The sequence below is a fragment of the Epinephelus fuscoguttatus genome, linkage group LG21 (genome assembly GCF_011397635.1).
Source record: "Epinephelus fuscoguttatus linkage group LG21, E.fuscoguttatus.final_Chr_v1".
NCBI classification, from domain to species: Eukaryota; Metazoa; Chordata; class Actinopteri; order Perciformes; family Serranidae; genus Epinephelus; species Epinephelus fuscoguttatus.
In genome coordinates this window covers 4,810,610-4,833,653 of record NC_064772.1, presented here as the reverse complement: position 1 = coordinate 4,833,653, position 23,044 = coordinate 4,810,610, and the positions used below count along the sequence as shown (strand labels likewise).

Genomic DNA, 23,044 nt, shown 5'->3' with positions numbered 1-23,044 from the left:
AGCTGAGGGAGGCACTGATAGTTCTGGAGATGAGTGGGGAGATAGAAGGGAGACAGGACTTAAAAACTGAGGAAGGGATTGGGTTGTGAACTGATGTAGAGTTACTCATACCTGTAGTGACTTTTGTGAGGTTCAGAGGAGTGAGTGGGGTTAAGTGTGACAGTGGTGGGACGGAGATGGGGGGAAGAGCAGGTGGAGGGGTTGGGAAGGGAGGGGAGTTGGTCAGGTTGCTGTAGATGGTGTTGATTTTTGTTTGGAAGAATGACAAGAATGAGTTGCACTTGTCGACTGTGAAGGATGTGGAGGTGTTGTCGATGGGTTTGAGAGGTTTGTTTATTGTGGAGAAAAGAGTTTTGGGGTTGTTGGAGCCAGAGTGTATGAGATGAGAGTAGTAGTTGGACCAGGCTGTGTTGAGGGTGTTCTTGTAGTGTAGCAGGTGGTCTGTGTAGGCTTGAAGGTGAACTGTTAGGCTAGTCTTTTTGTTGAGTCTTTCCAGCTGATGCTTTCGAGATTTCATGGCGTGGAGCTCAGGGGTGTACCAGGGGGCAGAGTGAGTGAAGGAGACGGTTTTAGTTTTGATGGGGGCCAACTGATTTAGGCAGGAGGAGAGGGTGGTGTTATAATAGTGGACAAAGTCAGTGGGGTCATCAGAGAATGGGGGAGGGGAGGTAGATATTATGCTGGTGAGTGAGGCTGGGAGAGCTGAGGGAGTGATGGATTTGAGATTTCTAAAGGATATTGTGCATTTTACTTCAGGAGTGGGGATGGGGATATTAATGTCCATAGTGATTGCCAGGTGGTCAGAGATATGGAAGTTGATGCTGGAGAAGTGGTGTAATGTTAGACCAGTTGAGCAGACCAGATCCAGGATGTGTCCATGTGAGTGAGTGGGGAAGTTAACATGTTGTGTCAAGCTGAAGCAATGTAAAAGATCCAGAAATTCAATGGCAGATTTGCAGACAGTATTATCAATGTGGAGATTGAAATCACAGAGGAGGAGAACATAAGGTGAAATGGCACAGACCTGGGTAAAAAAAAACAACAGAAAAATCAGACAGGAAGGGGGGGTGGTAGATGATGGCAGAGACAAGGGGAGTCGGACCAGAGAGTTTGAAGACAAGATGTTCAAATGAGTTAACTGCTGGGATGGATGTGGTTATTTTGATGTCCTTCTGATGAATAGCAGCAACACCACCTCCACAGCCTTCAGGGCAAGGTTTGTCAGTGTATGTGAATCTGGTGGGCGTGGTCTGATTAAGTGAAAAATAGTCCAGGGGTTTGTGCCATGTTTCAGTGATGCAAAGAATATCCAGGTTGTTGTCGGTGATTAATTCATTCAGGATGAGGCTTTTGTTGTTCAGAGATTGTGTGTTGAATAGAGCCAGTTTCAGATGACGTTGCTTTTGGATGGTTTGAGAGGACTGAGAAATAGTAATGGGTTGTAAATTCTGTGAATGTCTGTGAGCAAAGTGAGGCTTGATTGAGTAGGGTCTTTCAGTGATGATTACAGGAATGTTTGTGGGAGGGAGGACATAATCGGTGGAAACATATTGTGAAGGGTTGGGAACTGTAGAATGTTTGGGATTTGACCTGGAGCTGGCTGTAGTGGTTAGTGGCAGTTGCAGTTGGAGCCTGTAGGGGGAGAGGTTGTGGGAGCCAGTGCTTGCAGAATGATCCGTGGAGGAAGAATAGGAACGTACTAAGGAGGGGGTGTGGCATGTAAACAGTCATGGACTTGCCCTGGTGAAGGCCAGTGAGCATGGCCGAAACATGTTGGTGACTTTAATGTTCATCATGAACTAGCCATTTAATAAAGGCCTTTGAGTTGCCTTGGATGTTGTTTTTTTCATGAGTCATGGACTTGTGTTTTCCATGGTGTGTACAATGCTGTAAATTCAGCCCTCTTCAAAAATGGCTGCTGTGGCCTTCTTTTGTTCATCAGACAAAAGAAATGCCAGTTGAACTCAATTTCCCAGGCTCCTTCACTTTTCACACCTTAGTATGAAGCCCCGCCCATGGGCTCACTTTTCATCTACCATTGGTCACTGTGTCATGTGACCTTTGAAATCAACAAGCCAACAAGAGGAGCAACTCTCCACTCCTCTGTCTCTTTCTCCTGGTACCTCCACAGAAGTGGGTCGGGAACATAACGGTTTAATCTCGTCAGAGATCTTTGGTCTAAACTGGGCTTAATATTGCACAAAAGTGAATGAATTGCTATCCTTTGCTATGTCAAGAACTCTAAAATTCTTCAGTCCTTACTATTAATATGGTCAATCAATCAATCAATTTTATTTATAAAGCCCAATATCACAAATCACAATTTGCCTCACAGGGCTTTACAGCATACGACATCCCTCTGTCCTTATGACCCTCACAGCGGATAAGGAAAAACTCCCCAAAAAAACCCCTTTAACAGGGAAAAAAAATGGTAGAAACCTCAGGAAGAGCAACTGAGGAGGGATCCCTCTTCCAGGACGGACAGACGTGCAATAGATGTCGTACAGAACAGATCAGCATAACAAATTAACAGTAATCCACATGACACAATGAGACAGAGAGAGAGGGAGAGAGAGAGAGAGAGAGAGAGAGAGAGAGAGAGAGAGAGAGAGAGAGAGAGAGATGCAGGTAATGACAGTAGCTTACAACAACATTGTTGAAAGTAATAATATTATAGTTTTGGCTACTGTGGTACAATATGTTGAAAGTATGTATTAATATCTGGCAGTATGCATGTGTGACAATAGTCATATGTGTATAATAACAGTAGAAGTATGACTAATGACTAATGATGGCAGCAGCAGCAGGAGGCATCTGGCAGGACCACGGCAGCAGCACAACCACACACGTCACGCTGTCCAGGCACCGTTGCGATATGAGTTAATCTGAGAGACAGTGGAGCACAAAGGCTCCGGAGAAGAAGCCGAGTTAGTGACATCCAGAATGGCCGAGTTAGCAAGAAGATAGATAGATAGAGAGAGAGAGAGAGAGAGAGAGAGAGAGAAGGTGCCTGGTGTATTATAGGGGGGTCCTCCGGTAGACTAGGCCTAAGTCAGCCTAACTAGGGGCTGGTACAGGGCAAGCCTGAGCCAGCCCTAACTCTAAGCTTTATCAAAGAGGAAAGTCTTAAGTCTAGTCTTAAATGTGGAGACGGTGTCTGCCTCCCGGACCGTAACAGGAAGATGATTCCACAGGAGAGGAGCCTGATAGCTAAAGGCTCTGGCTCCTGATCTACTTTTGGAGACCTTAGGGACCACGAGTAACCCTGCGTTCTCAGAGCGCAGAGTTCTGGTGGGATAATATGGCACTATGAGCTCTCTAAGATATGACGGAGCTTGACCATTTAGAGCTTTATAAGTTAACAGTAGGATTTTAAATTCAATTCTGGATTTTACAGGGAGCCAGTGCAGAGAAGCTAAAACAGGAGAAATATGACCACGTTTCTTAGTTCCTGTTAGTACACATGCTGCTGCATTCTGAATTAGCTGGAGAGTTTTTAAGGACTTACTAGAGCTACCTGATAATAGAGAGTTACAGTAATCCAGCCTAGAGGTAACAAAAGCGTGGACCAAGTTTTCTGCATCTTTTCGGGTCAGGATAGGCCTAATTTTCGCAATATTACGCAGATGAAAAAATGCAGTCCGTGAGGTTTGTTTTAAATGAGAATTAAAAGACAAATCTTGATCAAATATCACTCCGAGGTTTCTTACGGTAGTGCTAGAGGCCAGAGCAATGCCATCTAGAGAAACTATGTCATCAGATAAAGAGTCTCTGAGTTGTTTGGGGCCAAGAACAATAACTTCAGTTTTGTCTGAATTTAACATCAGGAAATTGGTGCTCATCCAAGTTTTTATGTCTTTAAGGCAGTTACGGAGTTTAGTTAATTGATTACTTTCTTCTGGCTTCATTGATAAATACAACTATCATCCGCATAACAATGGAAATTTATAGAGTGATTTCTAACGACGTTACCTAAAGGAAGCAGATATAGAGTAAATAGGATTGGTCCGAGCACAGAACCTTGCGGAAGTCCAAAACAAACTTTGGTACATGAGGATAACTCATTATGAATGTGAACGAACTGAAAACGATCAGATAAATAAGAATATGGTAATTTTGGTTACAGTTATTATTTTAATTGTTAATCATAGTTGCAAATTTATAGTTAAGTGTATTTTATGAGACTGAGTTGATTAATTAGCTATCATTTTTCCCTTTTTGGGAATGGTACCCCACAAGGTTATTTATTGTTATTAAAATCATATAATTTCACATAATTAATCATTATTTCTTGATAATCAAATCAATCAATGTTCTATCTTAGGGCCCATTTTATTTGCACTGTATATGCTTCCTCTAGGCTCCAGCCAGCACAGTGTCTCCTTTCATTGTTATTGATTTTAAGGTCCTTTTATTTATTTTTTAAAGCCATACATGTGCTGGCATCCCAGTATATTGCTGAACGTCTCTGTCCCTGCCCCAGCTCCCCACCTCTTAGATCTTCAGAACAATGTCTTTAAACTGTCCCACGACTGAGGCTGGTGGATAAGGGGGATTGTGACTTTGCGGTAGCTGTTCCAAAGCTCTGGAACAGCCTTCCACTCTCAATCAAATGCTCCCCCTCCACTGACACCTTTAAGACAAATCTTAAGACATACATATTTTCAATGGCGTTTGCTTGCTCATAGTGGTTTTAATATTTTAGTATTTTATCATTTGTTTACATATGTAATTGTTCTTACTAGTGTTATTCTGTTTTATATTTGTGTACCTTATATTGCTATATATTTGTATGTCATTCTTTTAATTTATACAGCACTTTGGTTAAGTGTACTTGATTTTAAATGTGCTATATAAATACATTTGATTTGATTTGATTTGATTTGATTTGATTTGCAAGATATGCAAACTCCATGGTAATATAATATATGCATAATATATTGAAGAATGAGTTCACCTCCACAGAGAGAAGAAGAAGAGGTGTCATGTTTCTGTGGAGGAGCAGAGTTCCTGCTGTGCTTTGTGTCAGGACGTCCTGAAAGATCCAGTCTCTACCAGCTGTGGACACTGGTTCTGCAGACAGTGCATCTCATACTGGGACCAGTTTGCTTCATCAGGAGACTCCTCGTGTCCCCAGTGTGAAAGAAGATCCAGAACAAGAGCTAGACTGCAGACAGCCAGTCAGACCAGTGCTGTACAAGGTAAGGCTGTGCATCTGTTTGATTATGTCATGACATATTTTTATAAAAATCCAATTGTTTTGTGTTACTTAATGTTGGTCATGAAAATAATTACCAGATTCTCAGAATTGTTTTCTTTTGTCTCAAATCTTTTCTTCTCTTTCAGCAGATGTTTGTCTGCAGGAGGTTTTAGATGAACACAAGATCAGTCTGAAGAGGAGATGTGAATGTGTGACTGAGGGAACTGATGAAACAGGAGGTGGAACCCTTATTAACAGGATCTACACTGAGCTCTACATCACAGAGGGACAGAGTGAAGAGGTTAATACCCAACATGAGGTTTGGCAGCTGGAGACAGCCTCCAAGATGAAGACCTTCCATGACACTCCAATCAAATGTCACGACATCTTTAAAGCCTTACCTGACCAACAGGAACACATCAGAGTCGTTCTGACAAACGGTGTCGCTGGTGTTGGAAAAACCTTCACAGTGCTGAAGTTCACTCTGGACTGGGCAGAGGGTTTGGAAAACCAAGATGTCAGTCTGGTGATTCTGCTTTCGTTCAGGGAGCTGAACTTGATCAAAGATGAGCAGTACAGCCTTCTCAAGCTGCTCCATGTTTTCCATCCAACATTACAGAAGGTCAAGGCAGAGGACCTCGCTATCTGTAAAGTTCTGTTCATCTTTGACGGCCTGGATGAAAGCAGACTTTCATTGGATTTCCACAACAGTGAGGTTGTTTCTGATGTCACACAGGAGTCATCAGTCAATGTGCTGTTGACAAACCTCATCAAGGGGAATCTGCTTCCATTGGCTCTTGTCTGGATAACTTCCCGACCTGCAGCGGCCAATCAGATCCCTCCTGCATGTGTTGACAGGGTAACAGAAGTAAGAGGCTTCACTGACCCGCAGAAAGAGGAGTACTTCAGGAGGAGAGTCAGTGATGAAGAGCTCTCCAGCAGAATCATCTCACACATCAAGACTTCCAGGAACCTCCAAACCATGTGTCTAATCCCAGTCTTCTGCTGGATCACTGCTACAGTTCTGGATCACATGTTGACCACAGAGCAAAGAGGAGAGCTGCCCAAGACCCTGACTGAACTGTACTCACACTTCCTGCTGGTTCAGACAAAGAGGAAGAAGCAGAAGTATGATGAGGGACATGAGACGTGTCCACAGGAGCTGACAGAGGCAGACAGGGACATTCTTCTGAAGCTGGGGAGGCTGGCGTTTGAACATCTGGAGAAAGGAAACATCATGTTCTACCAGGAAGACCTGGAGCAGTGTGGTCTTGATGTCACAGAGGCCTTGGTGTACTCAGGAGTTTGTACAGAGATCTTCAAAAGAGAGAGTGTGATCTTCCAGAAATCAGTCTACTGCTTTGTTCATCTGAGCGTTCAGGAGTTTCTGGCTGCAGTCTACATGTTCCACTGTTACACCAACAGGAAGACAGAGGTACTGGAGGACTTCCTGGGGAAAGACTGGAACTACAAACACAGAGATTCAAACTCACAGTGTTTTCTCAAGAAGATTGCTAAGTATCTTGAAACAGATGAAGATGAGTACTGTGATTATAAGAATTACACTGACTCATCCCTGGACGTCTTCTTAAGGAAGGTAATGACCAAATCACTTGAAAGTAAAAATGGTCACCTGGACCTGTTTGTTCGCTTCCTTCATGGCCTGACACTGGAGTCCAACCAGAGACTGTTAGGAGGTCTGCTGGGTCAGACAGACAACAGTTCAAGAAGCATCAGAAGAGCCATCAAAAACTTGAAGGAGATGAACAGCGGTAAGATCTCTCCTGACAGAAGCATCAACATCTTCCACTGTCTGATGGAGATGAATGACCACTCAGTTCATCAGGAGATCCAAGAGTTCCTTAAGTCAGAGAACAGATCAGAGAAGAAACTCTCTGAGATCCACTGCTCAGCTCTGGCATACATGCTGCAGATGTCAGAGAAGGTTTTGGATGAGCTGGACCTGAATAAGTACAACACAACAGAGGAGGGACGACTGAGACTGATTCCAGCTGTGAGGAACTGCAGAAAGGCTCAGTGAGTCCAGATGTGGTTCACATTATTAATCAGTGTAGATTAGTGGTTAAGGTCTTCCAATATGCACACACCACAAAATTTTAATTATTCTTAAAATACTGTTACACTTGTAGGTTCTATTTTTATCACAAGGGTACTTGAGCTGGTTCAAACTGTGCAGAAGTAAAACATTTTGATTTCAGTTAGTTGTGTTTATAACTGTCAAGTTATTAAACATAGTTCTGTTTATTTGTAATAATTCTTGATTTTACTGTTTTTTTTGTGTTTATCCTATTTTGGGTGATGGAAAAATAAATCAAGGACTTTAGAAACTGTGGTTGAGGTTTTATTATAGCAGCATTTTATCACAATATATTGTATTATTATATGGTTATTACTGTATGCAGTAAAGTTATTGTTACATGAGTCTGTTTTGCAAGTTATCTCATCCTGATGACGTGGGCTCAACACTCTGTTTCGCTCTCTGTATCAGTCTAAAAATTGCTGCTGCTTCAAACACTTTCCAGAGCTGAAATCTAGTTGGGCCAATCAGGGGTCTGCACCACAGTGACAATGTAAGCAGCCAATCGGGGACTGTGTTGTAGTTGATGATGTAAAATGCAGGCCGCTGCTTATAAAACTCTGCGTCCGCACCATTACCCCACTGGCGTATGCCAGCTGTGCGCCGAGTAGGTGAAGTCTGCAAACCATTTGTCGGATATTTTAGCCGGCAGATCAGCCAGATATGTTGCTATATTTGAGTGGTATATATCACCATGACCACATGGCTCATTCAAACACAAATAAGTCAAGGGAGACTGATAAAACAGAAAACTGATGAATGTCATTCAGACTTACAGGAAATCATACTTTGAACATTACTATCCACGCAGGTTATTATTTGCAAACTAAGAAAGATACCATGGCTTTAGCTCTGTAGGCCGTTGTTTGTTTTGTCAGGTGACAATTACATGGTTGCTACCGTCTGCTGACAGATTACATTCCATTTAAATTGCTTTCCCAATCCTCACAGTTACGTAGTAAGTGGTGCACCGGTGCACTGAAATGGAGCGGGCCCAGTAATAGTGGCTCCCAGACCAACAAGCAAGCAATACAATTTCACCTGTAGGTGGGGCTAAAAGATTTGAAAAATTGCTGTTGTAGCAGCAGCTGCAGCTGGGAGCAGAATCAGCCCCAGCTAACGGCTTCGAGCTCTCACACCCATTTTCTTCAGAAAATGCAAATATTGTAGTTTATAAATACAACCTTTATTTAATCAGATCTCTCTCCAGCCTGAGAGATCTTTCAGTCCAGCATGTCTGATTTGAATTGAGCCTGTTATGATAGACTTGACTGAGATCAGCAGCATATAGGCTGACCAAACGTCCTCTTTTGCCCAGACATGTCCACTTTTCACGTCCCGTCCGGGGGGTTTTTATAAACTGATGATAATGTCCGGTTTTCCGTGTGTTTGTGTGTGTGTGTGTTAGAGTGCGGCACGGGCAGCATATTTCTGTCCGAACCCGAACCGAGCCCAACATTATTTAATGACCAAAGCACTGAGTTTGTGTCACACAGTGGTTACAGGCTATTTAACAGGCCGGGCGTGCGCTGTGGGTGCTCAGCTGCGGAGAGGGAGACCTCCGTGTTTGAGACGGGAGCGGGAGGTGGGAGGTCCGACGCTTCCAGCGAGACGAGAGGGAGAAATAAAACAAAATAAGATAAAATAGGAAAAACCTTTCTCCCTCTTTTATTTTATTTTCAGCGTTTAATAAAGGCGGAGGCGAGCGGCTGGAGGTCTGAGACTTCCAGAGAGGGGAGCGGTAGAAACAAACAGCCAATGTGTGTCTGTGTGCGTTATGTTCAGGTGTTGTCACGTAAATAACAGTGCCCAAGCAATAAACAGGACAGACAATAGGGTTTTATTCATTTTTACACTACATTTTCACTGAAAGCTGACCGAATCCAACCCGAGCCCAAATACAATTTATAGCTACATTTTTGACCAAACACGGCCAGACCCGTCGGGCTCGGATCGCCACACTCTAGTGTGTGTATGTGTCCCCTATTGGGGCCTATCTGAATTTCTGTCTTTGAGAGATATTATTTTGTAATATAACTGAATTTTCTATCCATACATATAAATTTTAAATATATTAAAATTATAAGGCATCTTTGAGTAAACTGCGAGTATCATTTAAGTAGGCTATGTCGTGGCCGGCTGAGTGTCCTCTTTTTTGGAAATCAAAATATGGTCACCCTAGCATATTATTAATCAGTGTTGTTATGGTAACATTAGGATGATGTCTGTAGGAGGCTGACATTATGATGATTCACAACAACACAATGACAAATGACAAAGATTAGCAGAGTGAACACAGCAATAGGTTAAAATTATTGCAAAAATAGAGTCACTAACAAAGTCGAGTTTTTCAGAGGAAAAATACATTTTTGCCATTGGGCTGACTGGATTTAGCAAAAGTTTGATTTATCAACTGGCTCCGCTGGTGATTAAGAAGTTCCCTGGTGTTTTGTTAGGCTGATTGGCTGAAGGAGTTTGTCTGTCAAGGTGAGTGCTCCTGCCCACTGGAATTGTTTGGAGCAGCAGTGATGCCAAACTGATACAGAGAGTTAAACATAATGTTAAGTTCACATAATCAGGATGGTCTTAACAGGCTAATATATTAAGACATATAGGTAATACCTGATTTCAACCTACAGGAAACACTGACAACATATCTTTTCATTTTTGTGCCATGATAGACTGTCTCGCTGTGGAATCTCAGAGACTCACTGTGAAGTTGTGGCCTCAGCTCTGAAGTCCAACCCCTCCCATCTGAGAGAGTTGGACTTGAGTTACAACACATTGCAGGATTCAGCTGTGAACCAGCTATCTACTGGACTGGGGAATCCAAACTGTAAACTGGAGACTCTGAGGTCAGTCCACTGACTGTAGTTTATGTCGTTTTACATGTACAATTCAAATCAAATGTATGAATTAAAATTTGATATCTCAGTCAGCCCTTCATGATGGTTATGATCAAGGATATGTGTACCCGGCCCGGAGGGTTACCGGGGCCCCGCCCTGGAGCCAGGCCTGGGGTTGGGGCCCGTGGGCGAGCGCCTGGTGGTCGGGCCTTCGCCCATGGGGTCCGGCCGGGCCCAGCCCGAACCGGCTACATGGGTTCGTCCCCCTGCAGGCCCACCACCCGTAGAGGGATCCAGAAGGGTTCGGTGCAATGTGGATTGGGCAGCAAACCAAGGTGGGGGCCTTGGCGGTCCGATCCTCGGTTACGGCTAGATATAGTCGGCCTCACCTCGACACATAGTTCCAGCTCTGGAACCCTAGTCCTTGAGAGGGGTTGAACTTTCTCCTTCGCTGGAGTTGCTCCGGGTGAGAGGCAGAGGGCTGGGGTGGGCTTTCTGATAGCTCCCAGACTCTCTGCCTGTACGTTGGGGTTTACCCCAGTAGACGAAAGGGTTGCTTCCCTGCGCCTTCGGGTCGGGGAACGGGTCCTGACTGTTGTCTGTGCTTATGCACCAAACAACAGTTCAGAGTACCCACCCTTTTTGGAGTCCCTGGGACGGGTGCTGGACAGTGCCCCGACCGGGGACTCCATTGTTCTGCTGGGGAACTTCAATGCTCACGTGGGCAACGACAGTGGGACCGTGACAGTGGGAGGAACGGCCTGCCCGATCTGAACCCGAGTGGTGTTCAGTTATTGGACTTCTGTGCGGGTCGCAGTTTGGCCATAACTAACACCATGTTCAAACATAAGGATGTCCATCGGTGCACGTGGCACCAGGACAGCCTAGGTCGCAGGTCAATGATCGACTTTGTAGTCGTATCATTTGACCTGCGGCCATATGTTCTGGACACTCGGGTGAAGAGAGGAGCAGAGCTGTCAACTGATCACCACCTGGTGGTGAGTTGGATGAGATGGTGGGGGAAGACGCCACGCAGACCTGGCAGGCCCAAACGAACAGTGAGGGTCTGCTGGGAACGCCTGGTGGAAGAACCTGTCCAGATGATCTTCAACTCCCACCTCCGGGAGAGCTTCGATCGCGTCCCGAGGGCGGAGGGGGACATTGAGTCCGAATGGGCATTGTTCCGCTCTGCCATTGTTGAGGCAGCGGTTGCGAGCTGTGGCCGCAAGGCCGCTGGTGCCAGTCGCGGCAGTAATCTAGCCGTCAGACTGAAGAAGGAGGCCTACAGGGCATGGTTGGTCTGTGGGTCTCCGGAAGCAGCTGATGGGTACCGGCGGGCCAAGCGGAGCGCGGCGGCAGTCGTGGAGGCAAAAACTCGGGCGTGGGAGGAGTTCGGTGAGGCCATGGAGGAAGACTATCGATCGGCTCCAAAGAGGTTCTGGCAAACCGTCCGGCGCCTCAGGGGGGGAAGGCGGCAACTTGCTCACACTGTTTACAGTGGGGGCGGGGAGCTGCTGACGTCAACTGGGGACATTGTCGGGCGGTGGAAGGAATACTTTGAGGAGCTCCTCAATCCCACCAACACGTATTCCAGTGAGGAAACAGAGACGGGGGTCTCAGGGGCGGGTCGTCCAATTTCTGGGGCAGAAGTCACTGAGGTGGTGAAACAACTCCGAGGCGGCGGAGCCCCGGGGGTGGATGAGATTCGTCCCGGATATCTCAAGGCTCTGGATGTTGTAGGGCTGTCTTGGCTGACACGCCTCTGCAGCATTGCGGGGCAGTGCCTCTGGAGTGGCAGACCGGGGTAGTGGTCCCCATTTTCAAGAAAGAGGACCAGAGGGTGTGTTCCAGCTACAGGGGGATCACACTCCTCAGCCTACCCGGTAAGGTCTACTCCAGGGTGCTGGAGAAGAGGGTCTGGTCGATAGTTGAACCTCGGATCGAGGAGGAGCAATGTGGTTTTCGTCCCGGACGCGGAACCGTGGACCAGCTCTTTACCCTCGCCAGGGTGCTGGAGGGGGCATGGGAGTTCGCCCAACCAGTCCACATGTGTTTTGTGGATTTGGAGAAGGCTTACGACCGTGTCCCCAGGGGCATCCTATGGGGGTGCTCGGGAGTATGGGGTGGGTGGCCCTTGCTAAGGGCCATCCAGTCCCTGTACCGAAGGAGCATGAGTCTGGTTCGCGTGGCTGGCAGTAAGTCGGACCTGTTCCCGGTGAGGGTTGGACTCGCCAGGGCTGCCCTTTGTCACCGGTTCTGTTCATAACTTTTATGGACAGAATTTCTAGGCGCAGCCGAGTGGTGGAGGGTGTCAGGTTCGGTGATGGGAGAATCTCGTCCCTGCTTTTTGCGGATGACGTGGTCCTCCTAGCTCCATCGAACAGCGACCTCCAGCTCTCACTGGGGCGGTTCGCAGCCGAGTGTGAAGCGGCTGGGATGAGAATCAGCACCTCCATGTCCCAGGCCATGGTCCTCAGCCGGAAAAGGGTGGTTTGCCCACTCCAGGTCAGGGGGGAGGTCCTTCCTCAGGTGGAGGAGTTTAAGTATCTCGGGATCTTGTTCACCAGTGAGGGTAGGATGGAGTGGGAGATTGACAGGCAGATTGGGGCAGCGCTGCAGTGATGCGGGCGCTTAACCGGTCCGTTGTGGTGAAAAGGGAGCTTAGCCAGAAAGCGAAGCTCTCGATTTACCGGTCGATCTTCGTTCCAACCCTCACCTATGGTCACGAGCTCTGGGTAGTGACCGAAAGAATGAGATCGGCTGAGGAGAGGACTGTCTGGGCTTCCTTGCTGAGGCTGCTGCCCCCACGACCCGGACCCGGATAAGCGGAGGACGACGAGTACGACGAGTACGAGTACGAGTATGATCTCGGTCAGAGCAGAAATCTTAAGAATTTTCACATTTTCTGAAGTTTACGGTCTTTCCAAATGGCTGAATATTTGGTAGCGTAATGAAAAATTATAGGAATAACATGCATGAGAGGACTGGCCTATCAGTCAGTGAAGATGATGTCAGTACTGATGGGGCTGTAGAGCCTGTGAGGGCTATGTAAAAGGTTTTCGAAGATCTGATGATAGCAGATGAAAACAAAACAAAAAACATTACTAGGTCTTGTGGCATGTTTTGCTTAAAATAATTTCCATTTAATAGAATTTTATTCATACACTGCATTTTGCAGTGCACTCTTCCATTACATGTAAAATCATTTGACAGCATCACATTTAACTGGAATTCAATGAAATCACAACCCTTTACACACACATTGCATTCTTCAATCACATGTGCAGCCCGCAATACTGCCAACACTACTGCATTGTCTGAGTCAAAGAACTAAGTCTTAATAACTTATTCTGAGTGCTGCTTTGTTACTTTATATACTGCGTGCTGAAACCTGTGATATTTCTAAAATATTACCAGTGAATTAAAAAAAAAAATACAGCAGTCAGCTCAGTTAATGTGAGCAGATATTGACGTGGCAAATCCTCTCGATGACGGCAACAAACTTGGTCATTAAAATAGTGTTTGTGATTTAGAGCAAGAACAGAATATACTCTTTTTTAAGCTGTTTATCTTTAACAAATGAGATATGGCTTGCCATGACTCTGAAGAAGATGCAGTAGCGTTGAAACGTCAGTTTGTTTGCACCTTATTAAAAGCTCTGCAATTTTATCGAGTGCTCCAGACTCCTTTTATTTGGGTTCAGTCATTTTTTGAAGTGGCCCACTTGATTTAGTGTCTAAATGAGACATGGGGCTCTAGTTTCCCAGCGCAGCGCAGGTGGCGCAGGGTGGCAAACCCCATACAGAGCTAGTTTCGAGCAGCGCAACCCGAGGCATGCTCAGTTTGGTAGTTTGGCAGACCGAGGTGCGCTGAGATGGGTGTGGCGGCGCAGCAGGGGGAGGTGTCGACAGATCCAGCTTGGCGCAGTGACAGTTTCGTGCCAAAAGGCTTCGTCGAAGGTGCGCTAAAAGCTCGCCATCTGAAACCAGGTCTACTGTCAGCGCAGGGGGAGCACAGCCAGTGTAAGCCAAAGTTTGGCTGACTGGCGGACAGTGCGCACACGTCACCAAAACCTCACAGGCAGCTTTCCAGAATATCAGGCACATTAACAATGTAATAAATAGCCACAAAACCACTATTCAATGCAACTATCTGCAATCAGCACATAAATGTATCTCTATATCGACTGTTCCGTCACATCTGATGTCAGATCAAAGGAGATTGGCACCGTTTGGCACGTTTGGCACGCATAATGGAAACCCAACCTGATTTGATTAACACAGCTGCAAACTAATGAGTTCACATCCCTCTCAGCCAACCACAAACAGCCACAGCATCAGATAGGGAGTATATATTCAGCATCTGTCATCTTAGAAAAGTCAAAAGAAAAGAAACAGAGTGAGACTGCGAGAGAGAAAGAGAGAACGCGCGTGCACACGAGAGAACCGCAACATTGATTTACAATTGTGGTGACCTCCTCCCAGGCTACCTTTGCATCATCAGCCCGTGGAGGTCTGCTCGCAGTTCCGTATATTCGGACACTGCGAGCTTGGACCTCCTGGACAAAAACTTCAGGTTCCTCCTGGGAGAAGTTTGGCCATCTGACGCTGCTGCTCTCTTCTGCAATGGCGAATTGAGTAAACTCTCATTACACCTTCGCGTGGCGCATTTAAGGGCGAGGAGAGGGGCTCATTTGATTGGTGTGATGTGTGTAAAACCCACTCCACGCCTTCTCTCCTCCCTCTTTCTGACTTGCGCAGGTAGGAGGGACGGAGGTTGGAAAGAGGAGTAGCTGCGCCAGCGTGCACGGTGTGCCAAACTTAAAAAATCCGCCTGGCCACACCCAGTTGGCGAAGCGCAGGTGCGCTGCGTCCCCACCTCGCCCGGTCTGTGAAACTAGAGCCCATGGCGTTTACACAGAGCTCTTTAGATCAGAAAGTTCAGCAAATTTTTTAAAAAAAATGAGTTTCTCCTTTGTTCACCAGATAAAAGAAAGGCCAAATGAAATCATTCCTTCACAGTTTCTCACAAAGGCTTCTTGACACCTTCTTGAGAAGCTTGCCAGTTCAAACATGATTAACCACTCTGACATGTGACCCCTTGTAATGTCACCAAGCTAACAAAAGAAGAATTTTCTGCTCTTCATTGTTTTTTTTACTTTTGGAACCTCCAGAGAGGTGGCTTCTTGGGCAGCTGGAGCTGTGACACCCTTCTCCTGCTTTTCCTTACCGGTCTGCATGCTCACAGCAGAAAATACTCTCTGATTTGAAAATGGCCTGCTCACGCAGCCACACTACAGAGTTAGCACTGAACTGCTAACTGTAAGGACACACAGAGCAAACTCCGCCACTGGAACATAGCACAGCAATAAATGCATCTGGAACCACAAGTCTTTCCAGCTTTGCTCTGACAGAATCGCTGGCCCACGCAGTACAACAAAGTAACTCTTCCCTCCATTCATGGACTGGTAATGTAACAACTGGGCATTGTATTAGTACAGCAATAAAGGTTAAGCAAGCCTGTTAACATTTGTCACTGTATGTAACATATATTAATTTAATGTTTTTCAATGGATTATAGTTGTGATTGTTATGCCTGAATGTATGCCTTATGTCAGGTTATTTGTTAGTTGACAGCTAACCATATGATGTTAGTTAGGTCATGATTTACACTCTTGCATGCAACTAAACATCCTTTTACTAACCATTTATACCTCTAGATCACATATATATACTGTAATTTGGTTTTCAAATAATTACACTCAAAAAAGGGAACTGAAAGTTCCCACTTCACACATTTGCATTGTTCCTTTGTCTTGACTGATCACATGTAGTCAGGCAGAACCTCTCCTGGTCTGAGGCTATCTTTGATCCAGCCAACCCATTTGTAGTCTATGTTGTCAGCCAAATGTTGTCAACACTTGTAAATAGTGACTAGTTGGGATTGGTGTGTTTATTTTTGCTTTTTTGCTTTGTTGTGAATATATACCTTGTACCAGAGTGAATGCCAGCTACCTTGTCAAGAACTCCAACATCCTTCAACCTTTACTATGTCTGATTTGAATTGAGCCTGTTATGATAGACTTAACTGAGATCAGCAGCATCAGTGTTGACATGAATAGGTGTATGGATGTTATGGTAACATTAGGATGATGTCTGTAGGAGGCTGGCATTATGATGACTCACATCAGCACAATGACAAAGTCACTGCTCATTTTAGTGAAAAGCTCATTGATTAGGACATAGTAATGTTGAAGTACACCTTTAAAACCTGAACACACCTGATTAGGTTGTAAATGGATTTTTATCTATATATTTGTATGTAATTTATTCTTTATTCAGATTGAGTTACTGCGGTTTGTCAGAGATCAGCTGTGTTTCTCTGGCCTCAGCCCTGAAGTTCAACCCCTTCCATCTGACAGAGCTGGAATTGAGTAACAATAGCAAGCTGCAGGATTCCGAAGTGAAGCTGCTGTGTGAGTTTCTGGAGAGTCCACACTGCAGACTGAAGACTCTGAGGTCAGACATCATTCTTTTTACTTCTGTGCTGAGATTGAAATGATGTGAAAGTTGTGGTGACACTACATTGGAGACATAAGGCTGATATTATACTGATCAATACTGAGTATCGTTTTACCAAAGTCTGTACTTGATTTTCATCTTATTTTCCCCATCAACTTTATTTAAATAAATAATAATGTAAATCCATAAATAAAATTAACAATGAACCTCTATATTAACCCTTTAGGCGCTGGAGTTTATTTAAGAAAATATTCAATTTTCATTTAAAGATTTCAAAAGGCTGTAGCTTGAAAGTTGTGAGAGATAAAGGCATACTGTAAATGAGAAAACTATTCATCATGACCCAAAGTTTGTGATGGGAGTAAATTAACGTATCTAATTTGCATATTGTGACATCATTAGGCGGCAGCTGTTGAGTTAAGAACGACAGGTGGACTCAATAATGCAGACAACCAGAGAGCTCAGTTCAAAAAGGGTTTATTTGCTCCACCAAGAGAATTATACTACTTGTCCAGAGTGGGTTTGGGTTCTGCATTGAAGGTGGCAACACTGCTGTTGGACCACATGGACAGGTAGTACTCACTGGCTGATAACACAGATAACCAGGACAGGGGAGAGGACAGAGCTGGACTGAGGCAGGGTGGGGGGAGATTCAGGATGGGGTGTCAGAGGAGTGGGGCAGGCAGTGGAGCAGAGCAGGCTGAGGAGGATGCAGCTTGAGGCTGGACTGCAGCGGGCACAGACAGCAGCAGGTGAGGCAGGTCAGCAGCTGAAGTTCCGGAGATGCAAACATACAAAGGTTGACAACGAACTGGCGACGACTGCAGAGAAGAGCCGGTCTCAAATACTCCAGGTAGATTGTTGAATGATTGCAGGTGTGGAGATGATTGCTGCAGCCTGCCTCACCTGCGCACACTCACACAGAAAGGAGGGGGGAAGGGAAGAGGGAAAGGAAAAACCAGGTGCAATCCTAACAGCAGCGGACATATCTTATTATATAACGCTTAGTAAAACTGAATTTTGAACATACTTACACAGTAGATTTTTTAAAATTTATTTTTATTTTTTATTTTTGTTATCTCATCCTCAAAATGCCCAGTGGTCCTCAGTCTCAGACTTTTCTGCAAGCCACATGCACAAATGAAGTGACAGGAAAGCTTTCATCTCAGGGACAGTAACATTATACCAGTCACTGAGTCTGGATTTTGGTTTTATCTGTTCTCTGGATGAGAACTGATTAGCATAACTGTTGGTTGCATTTGTGATAAGGGTCCAGAAATCACTATCTAAAAATAGAGACAGGAAATCAGTGAGCTTAGCATTTGTGAGATCCGTGTCTCCACGATAGTGAACAGTCCCTTATCCACCTGTGATCCCCTTCTTCTTTTCTCAAGTAAACCCAGCCATCATCATCACTGTTTACAGCTCTGCTTTTACCACCCCTGCTGCCTCCAACACATCCCCTCCTTGTCTAATTTCTGCCACCCAGACCACGGTGAAGTAAAGTCTGGTTATTATCGATGTCATGTGCTGCTTTGTGTGGGCCGTCATGCATACGATGCACAGATGCACCTTCACTTTCACTTTTGTCTCTTGGCTACCGATCATCATCAGAGGGCAAATATTTCCCATCAGAATCAGAATCAGCAAGTAACTGACTAAGTACTTCATCAACAGTGAAAAGTCCTTTAGGCATTTTGTGTGTTTTTGTTGTATTTTGCTCTCTATCTGCTGGCCCTTGCACCGCTCTGTCCAACTCCGTTCACCCGCTATGTTCACTCTGCTCGCTGGGTTCTGCCCCTCCCTCCCCTGTTTTAAACTCTTTTTTTCTCAAACTTTTTGAATAGAAACACACTCACACACACACATGTTCACCACCTAGGGGTACAAAGTAGTAACAAGATTTGGCAGTATATTTGGAGCTATGATCTGTTTTATTCAGCAATGTTGCTTGTCACAATTTTGCGACTTTGGCGCTTAGAGGGTTAAGTCTCAGGGACGGCATGGTGGTGCATTGGTTAGAACTGTAGCCTCCTTGCAGCAGGAGGGCTCTGGGATTAAACTTGGCGGTCATTCTGTGTGGAATTTGCATGTTCTTCTTGTGTCAGCATGGGTTTACTCTGGGTTCTCCAGCTTCCCCCACAGTCCAAAGACATGCATGTTAATTGGTTACTCTAAATTGCCCATAGGTGTGATGTGAGCGTGAATGGTTGTCTGTTTCTATGTGTCAGCTTTGTGATAGTCTGGCTACCTGTTTAGGGTGTATCTCACCCACTGTCAGCTGGGGTAGGCTCCAGCTCCCAGCCCTAAACAGTAAGACTGGTTATGGATAATGAATAAATTAACTATCAGACTTCGTTGTGCTGAGTGGCACAGAAAAAGGAGAGAGCTCGGAAGTGTACATATTTCATTGCAAATTCCTTCGAATTTGCCAAGAGAATACTCCGACAGGAGCGCAGTTGCCGACTTACCTGCACGCAGAAAGAGGTTGACAAGTACCTCGGTGCCACCTATAGTGACAGTACAGGATCAGGGCCAAGTGGAGGAGAAATCAAGCACCATAGAGCACATCAGGAACATCTCACTCAGTGTTAAAGGGCCAGTGTGTAAAATGGGTTGAAAACAGTGACATCAGTGGTCAAATTCTAGATTGCAGGGCTCACTCGCTCACCCCTCCCATTGGGTAAATGACGGTGGCCTCGTAGGGACAAAAAGCCTTGAGCAGACACGACTTTTTCAGGAGTAGGTCTATCTAGTGACGAGGTAAATGTTTATTTAGAAATCTAAACCATGTTACGATACTGTAATGAATCCCTCATGAGCAGGAGACCAGAGGAGCATTCGAGAAAAAGGCCAGTTTATTTGAGCACTCCAAAAACTCCGGTAACACTCCAGGGGGTAAAAGACTCCGTCCCAAACTCTGACTCTTCTGGCGTAACACACACACTTCACACACACATACTCTTTTTTTGGCAACAATTAAATCGTAGGCAACTGGACTTTGATTTTGTCTAGAAGACGTTTAGCCTCTTATCCAAGCGGCTTCCTCAGTTCTCAACGCATCGGTCTGACTAGTCCTCACTAGTCTGACAAACGGTGGAGTAAGACTCAGGTTTTTAACCTCTGTGGAGGTGTACACCCACCACCCTCATAAGACAATACTTCGTTAGTGGAGTTTCACTGGACCATTGTTTGGGTCAGGTGAGTCACACTAGTGAACGACAGTCGTTAGGAGTGAGTGGGGCCACGTGGCCAATACTCATAAGTATTGTCTTATGAGGGTGGTGGGTGTACACCTCCACAGAGGTTAAAAACCTGAGTCTTACTCCACTGTTTGTCAGACTAGTGAGGACTAGTCAGACCGATGCGTTGAGAACTGAGGAAGCCGCTTGGATAAGAGGCGAAACGTCTTCTAGACAAAATCAAAGTCCAGTTGCCTACGATTTAATTGTTGCCAAAATGGAATTGACCTGGATAAATGAGAATATCCACAGACCACACACATACTCATTTACAATACCTAGGGGGACCCCCTCCCCTCTCTGCTCCACCAATCTCCAGCCCGCACACTGACTGGCAGCGTAGCCTGTAAACAGAGCTCAGCTGTTTATTTAGCCTAGCAATATCTCCGGACTATAGTAGCTGCAATGGACAACTTTGAACGCGATTTTGAAGAGTTTCTTGTAGCGGACACAGATCCAGAGCCATACCTGTTTGAGCCGGAGTACACAGATGAGAGCCAGAGTACACTGAGTGGGCAAGAAGAGAGGCTGAATCCTCCGCTCCCATTTTGCTGCACAGAATGGGATTCAGTGCTACCATCGTTGGGGAGATATATCATCAGGAGGAAAAGCGCCGCAGACAGTGCATCACAAGGAGTGAAGTTGTGTCTTCTTTTCCTCGCAGATGACGGTTCAGGTTCATTCTCTCCTGTTGCGTGGTAAGTGTGGTCCATTTGCAAACTTTATAACTAAAAAAACTTTTCACTAATCTCCATCGACGAACTACTAACACTCTCTGCTGTTTCCTCCTCCTTCTTCCTTCCTTCCGCTGTCTTCGTTGGTTTATTTATACATGCAAAACGCGTTCTCTGGCTGGCTGGATTGTCCGCTCGGTCTGCCTTACATACATGGTGGCGCAAGATGGTGACCTCTCGGCGACCGCTATATATATACTGTACATATATATATATATATATATATATATATATATATATATATATATACAGCACAGGCCAAAAGTTTGGACACACCTTCTCATTCAATGCGTTTTCTTTATTTTCATGACTATTTACATTGTAGATTCTCACTGAAGGCATCAAAACTATGAATGAACACGTGGAGTTATGTACTTAACAAAAAAAGGTGAAATAACTGAAAACATGTTTTATATTCTAGTTTCTTCAAAATAGCCACCCTTTGCTCTGATTACTGCTTTGCACACTCTTGGCATTGTCTCCATGAGCTTCAAGAGGTAGTCACCTGAAATGGTTTCCACTTCACAGGTGTGCCTTATCAGGGTTAATTAGTGGAATTTCTTGCTTTATCAATGGGGTTGGGACCATCAGTTGTGTTGTGCAGAAGTCAGGTTAATACACAGCCGACAGCCCTATTGGACAACTGTTAAAATTCATATTATGGCAAGAACCAATCAGCTAACTAAAGAAAAACGAGTGGCCATCATCACTTTAAGAAATGAAGGTCAGTCAGTCCGGAAAATTGCAAAAACTTTAAATGTGTCCCCAAGTGGAGTCGCAAAAACCATCAAGCGCTACAACGAAACTGGCACACATGAGGACCGACCCTGGAAAGGAAGACCAAGAGTCACCTCTGCTTCTGAGGATAAGTTCATCTGAGTCACCAGCCTCAGAAATCGCAAGTTAACAGCAGCTCAGATCAGAGACCAGATGAATGCCACACAGAGTTCTAGCAGCAGACCCATCTCTAGAACAGCTGTTAAGAGGAGACTGCGCGAATCAGGCCTTCATGGTCAAATAGCTGCTAGGAAACCACTGCTAAGGAGAGGCAACAAGCAGAACAGATTTGTTTGGGCCAAGAAACACAAGGAATGGACATTAGACCATTGGAAATCTGTGCTTTGGTCTGATGAGTCCAAATTTGAGATCTTTGGTTCCAACCGCCGTGTCTTTGTGAGACGCAGAAAAGGTGAACGGATGGATTCCACATGCCTGGTTCCCACTGTGAAGCATGGAGGAGGAGGTGTGATGGTGTGGGGGTGTTTTGCTGGTGACACTGTTGGGGATTTAATCAAAATTGAAGGCACACTGAACCAGCATGGCTACCACAGCATCCTGCAGCGACACACCATCCCATCCGGTTTGCGTTTAGTTGGATGATCATTTATTTTTCAACAGGACAATGACCCCAAACACACCTCCAGGCTGTGTAAGGGCTATTTGACCAAGAAGGAGAGTGATGGAGTGCTGCGGCAGATGACCTGGCCTCCACAGTCACTGGACCTGAACCCAATCGAGATGGTTTGGGGTGAGCTGGACCGCAGAGTGAAGGCACAGGGGCCAACAAGTGCTAAACACCTCTGGGAACTCCTTCAAGACTGTTGGAAAACCATTTCAGGTGACTACCTCTTGAAGCTCATGGAGAGAATGCCAAGAGTGTGCAAAGCAGTAATCAGAGCAAAGGGTGGCTATTTTGAAGAAACTAGAATATAAAACATGTTTTCAGTTATTTCACCTTTTTTTTGTTAAGTACATAACTCCACATGTGTTCATTCATAGTTTTGATGCCTTCAGTGAGAATCTACAATGTAAATAGTCATGAAAATAAAGAAAACGCATTGAATGAGAAGGTGTGTCCAAACTTTTGGCCTGTACTGTATATATATATATATATATATATATATATATATATATATATATATATGTATATATATATGCATAATTATAAGGCTACGAAAACCAAACGAATTTTATTTTATAGCAATTATACACTTATATGAATATATTAATGGGTAGAATATTCAGATTCAGATTCAGATTTGACAATAAAACATGCCAAATATTACACACTGGCCCTTTAAGGGAAAGATATTCTTCAGTATCATTGCCTGATGCTTGATGGAGTTACTCCTGGAGAATGCATTTACTGACACTGCTGTACAGAAGGGTGGAATCCTAAAGGTGCCACGATGCATCAAGTATGTTTGAGTTGTCACCCAGCTGATCGTGGAGGCTCAGGAGGGCAACAGTGACCTGGTAGTACTGTGGCTTGACCTTGCCTATGCCTATGGGTCCATCTCACACAAGTTGGTGGAAACTTCACCCGCCTGACACCATGTTCTAGACAAGATCAGGGACCTCATCCTAAACTTTTACAGCTGCTTTAGTTTGAGAGTCACTTCT

The 23,044-nt window shown here is 45.0% G+C and overlaps 1 protein-coding gene across 1 annotated transcript in view; it reads left to right on the top strand.

Moving 5' to 3' along the window:
- LOC125882098 (NACHT, LRR and PYD domains-containing protein 12-like) overlaps positions 1-23,044 on the top strand; it is a 94,360-nt gene that overhangs the window by 62,473 nt on the left and 8,843 nt on the right. Inside the window, exons 4-6 of the mRNA XM_049565764.1 lie at positions 5,347-7,237; positions 9,980-10,153; positions 16,486-16,662. Of these exons, the coding sequence (XP_049421721.1) occupies positions 5,347-7,237; positions 9,980-10,153; positions 16,486-16,662 (2,242 nt within the window). The remainder of the gene's footprint in view (positions 1-5,346; positions 7,238-9,979; positions 10,154-16,485; positions 16,663-23,044) is intronic.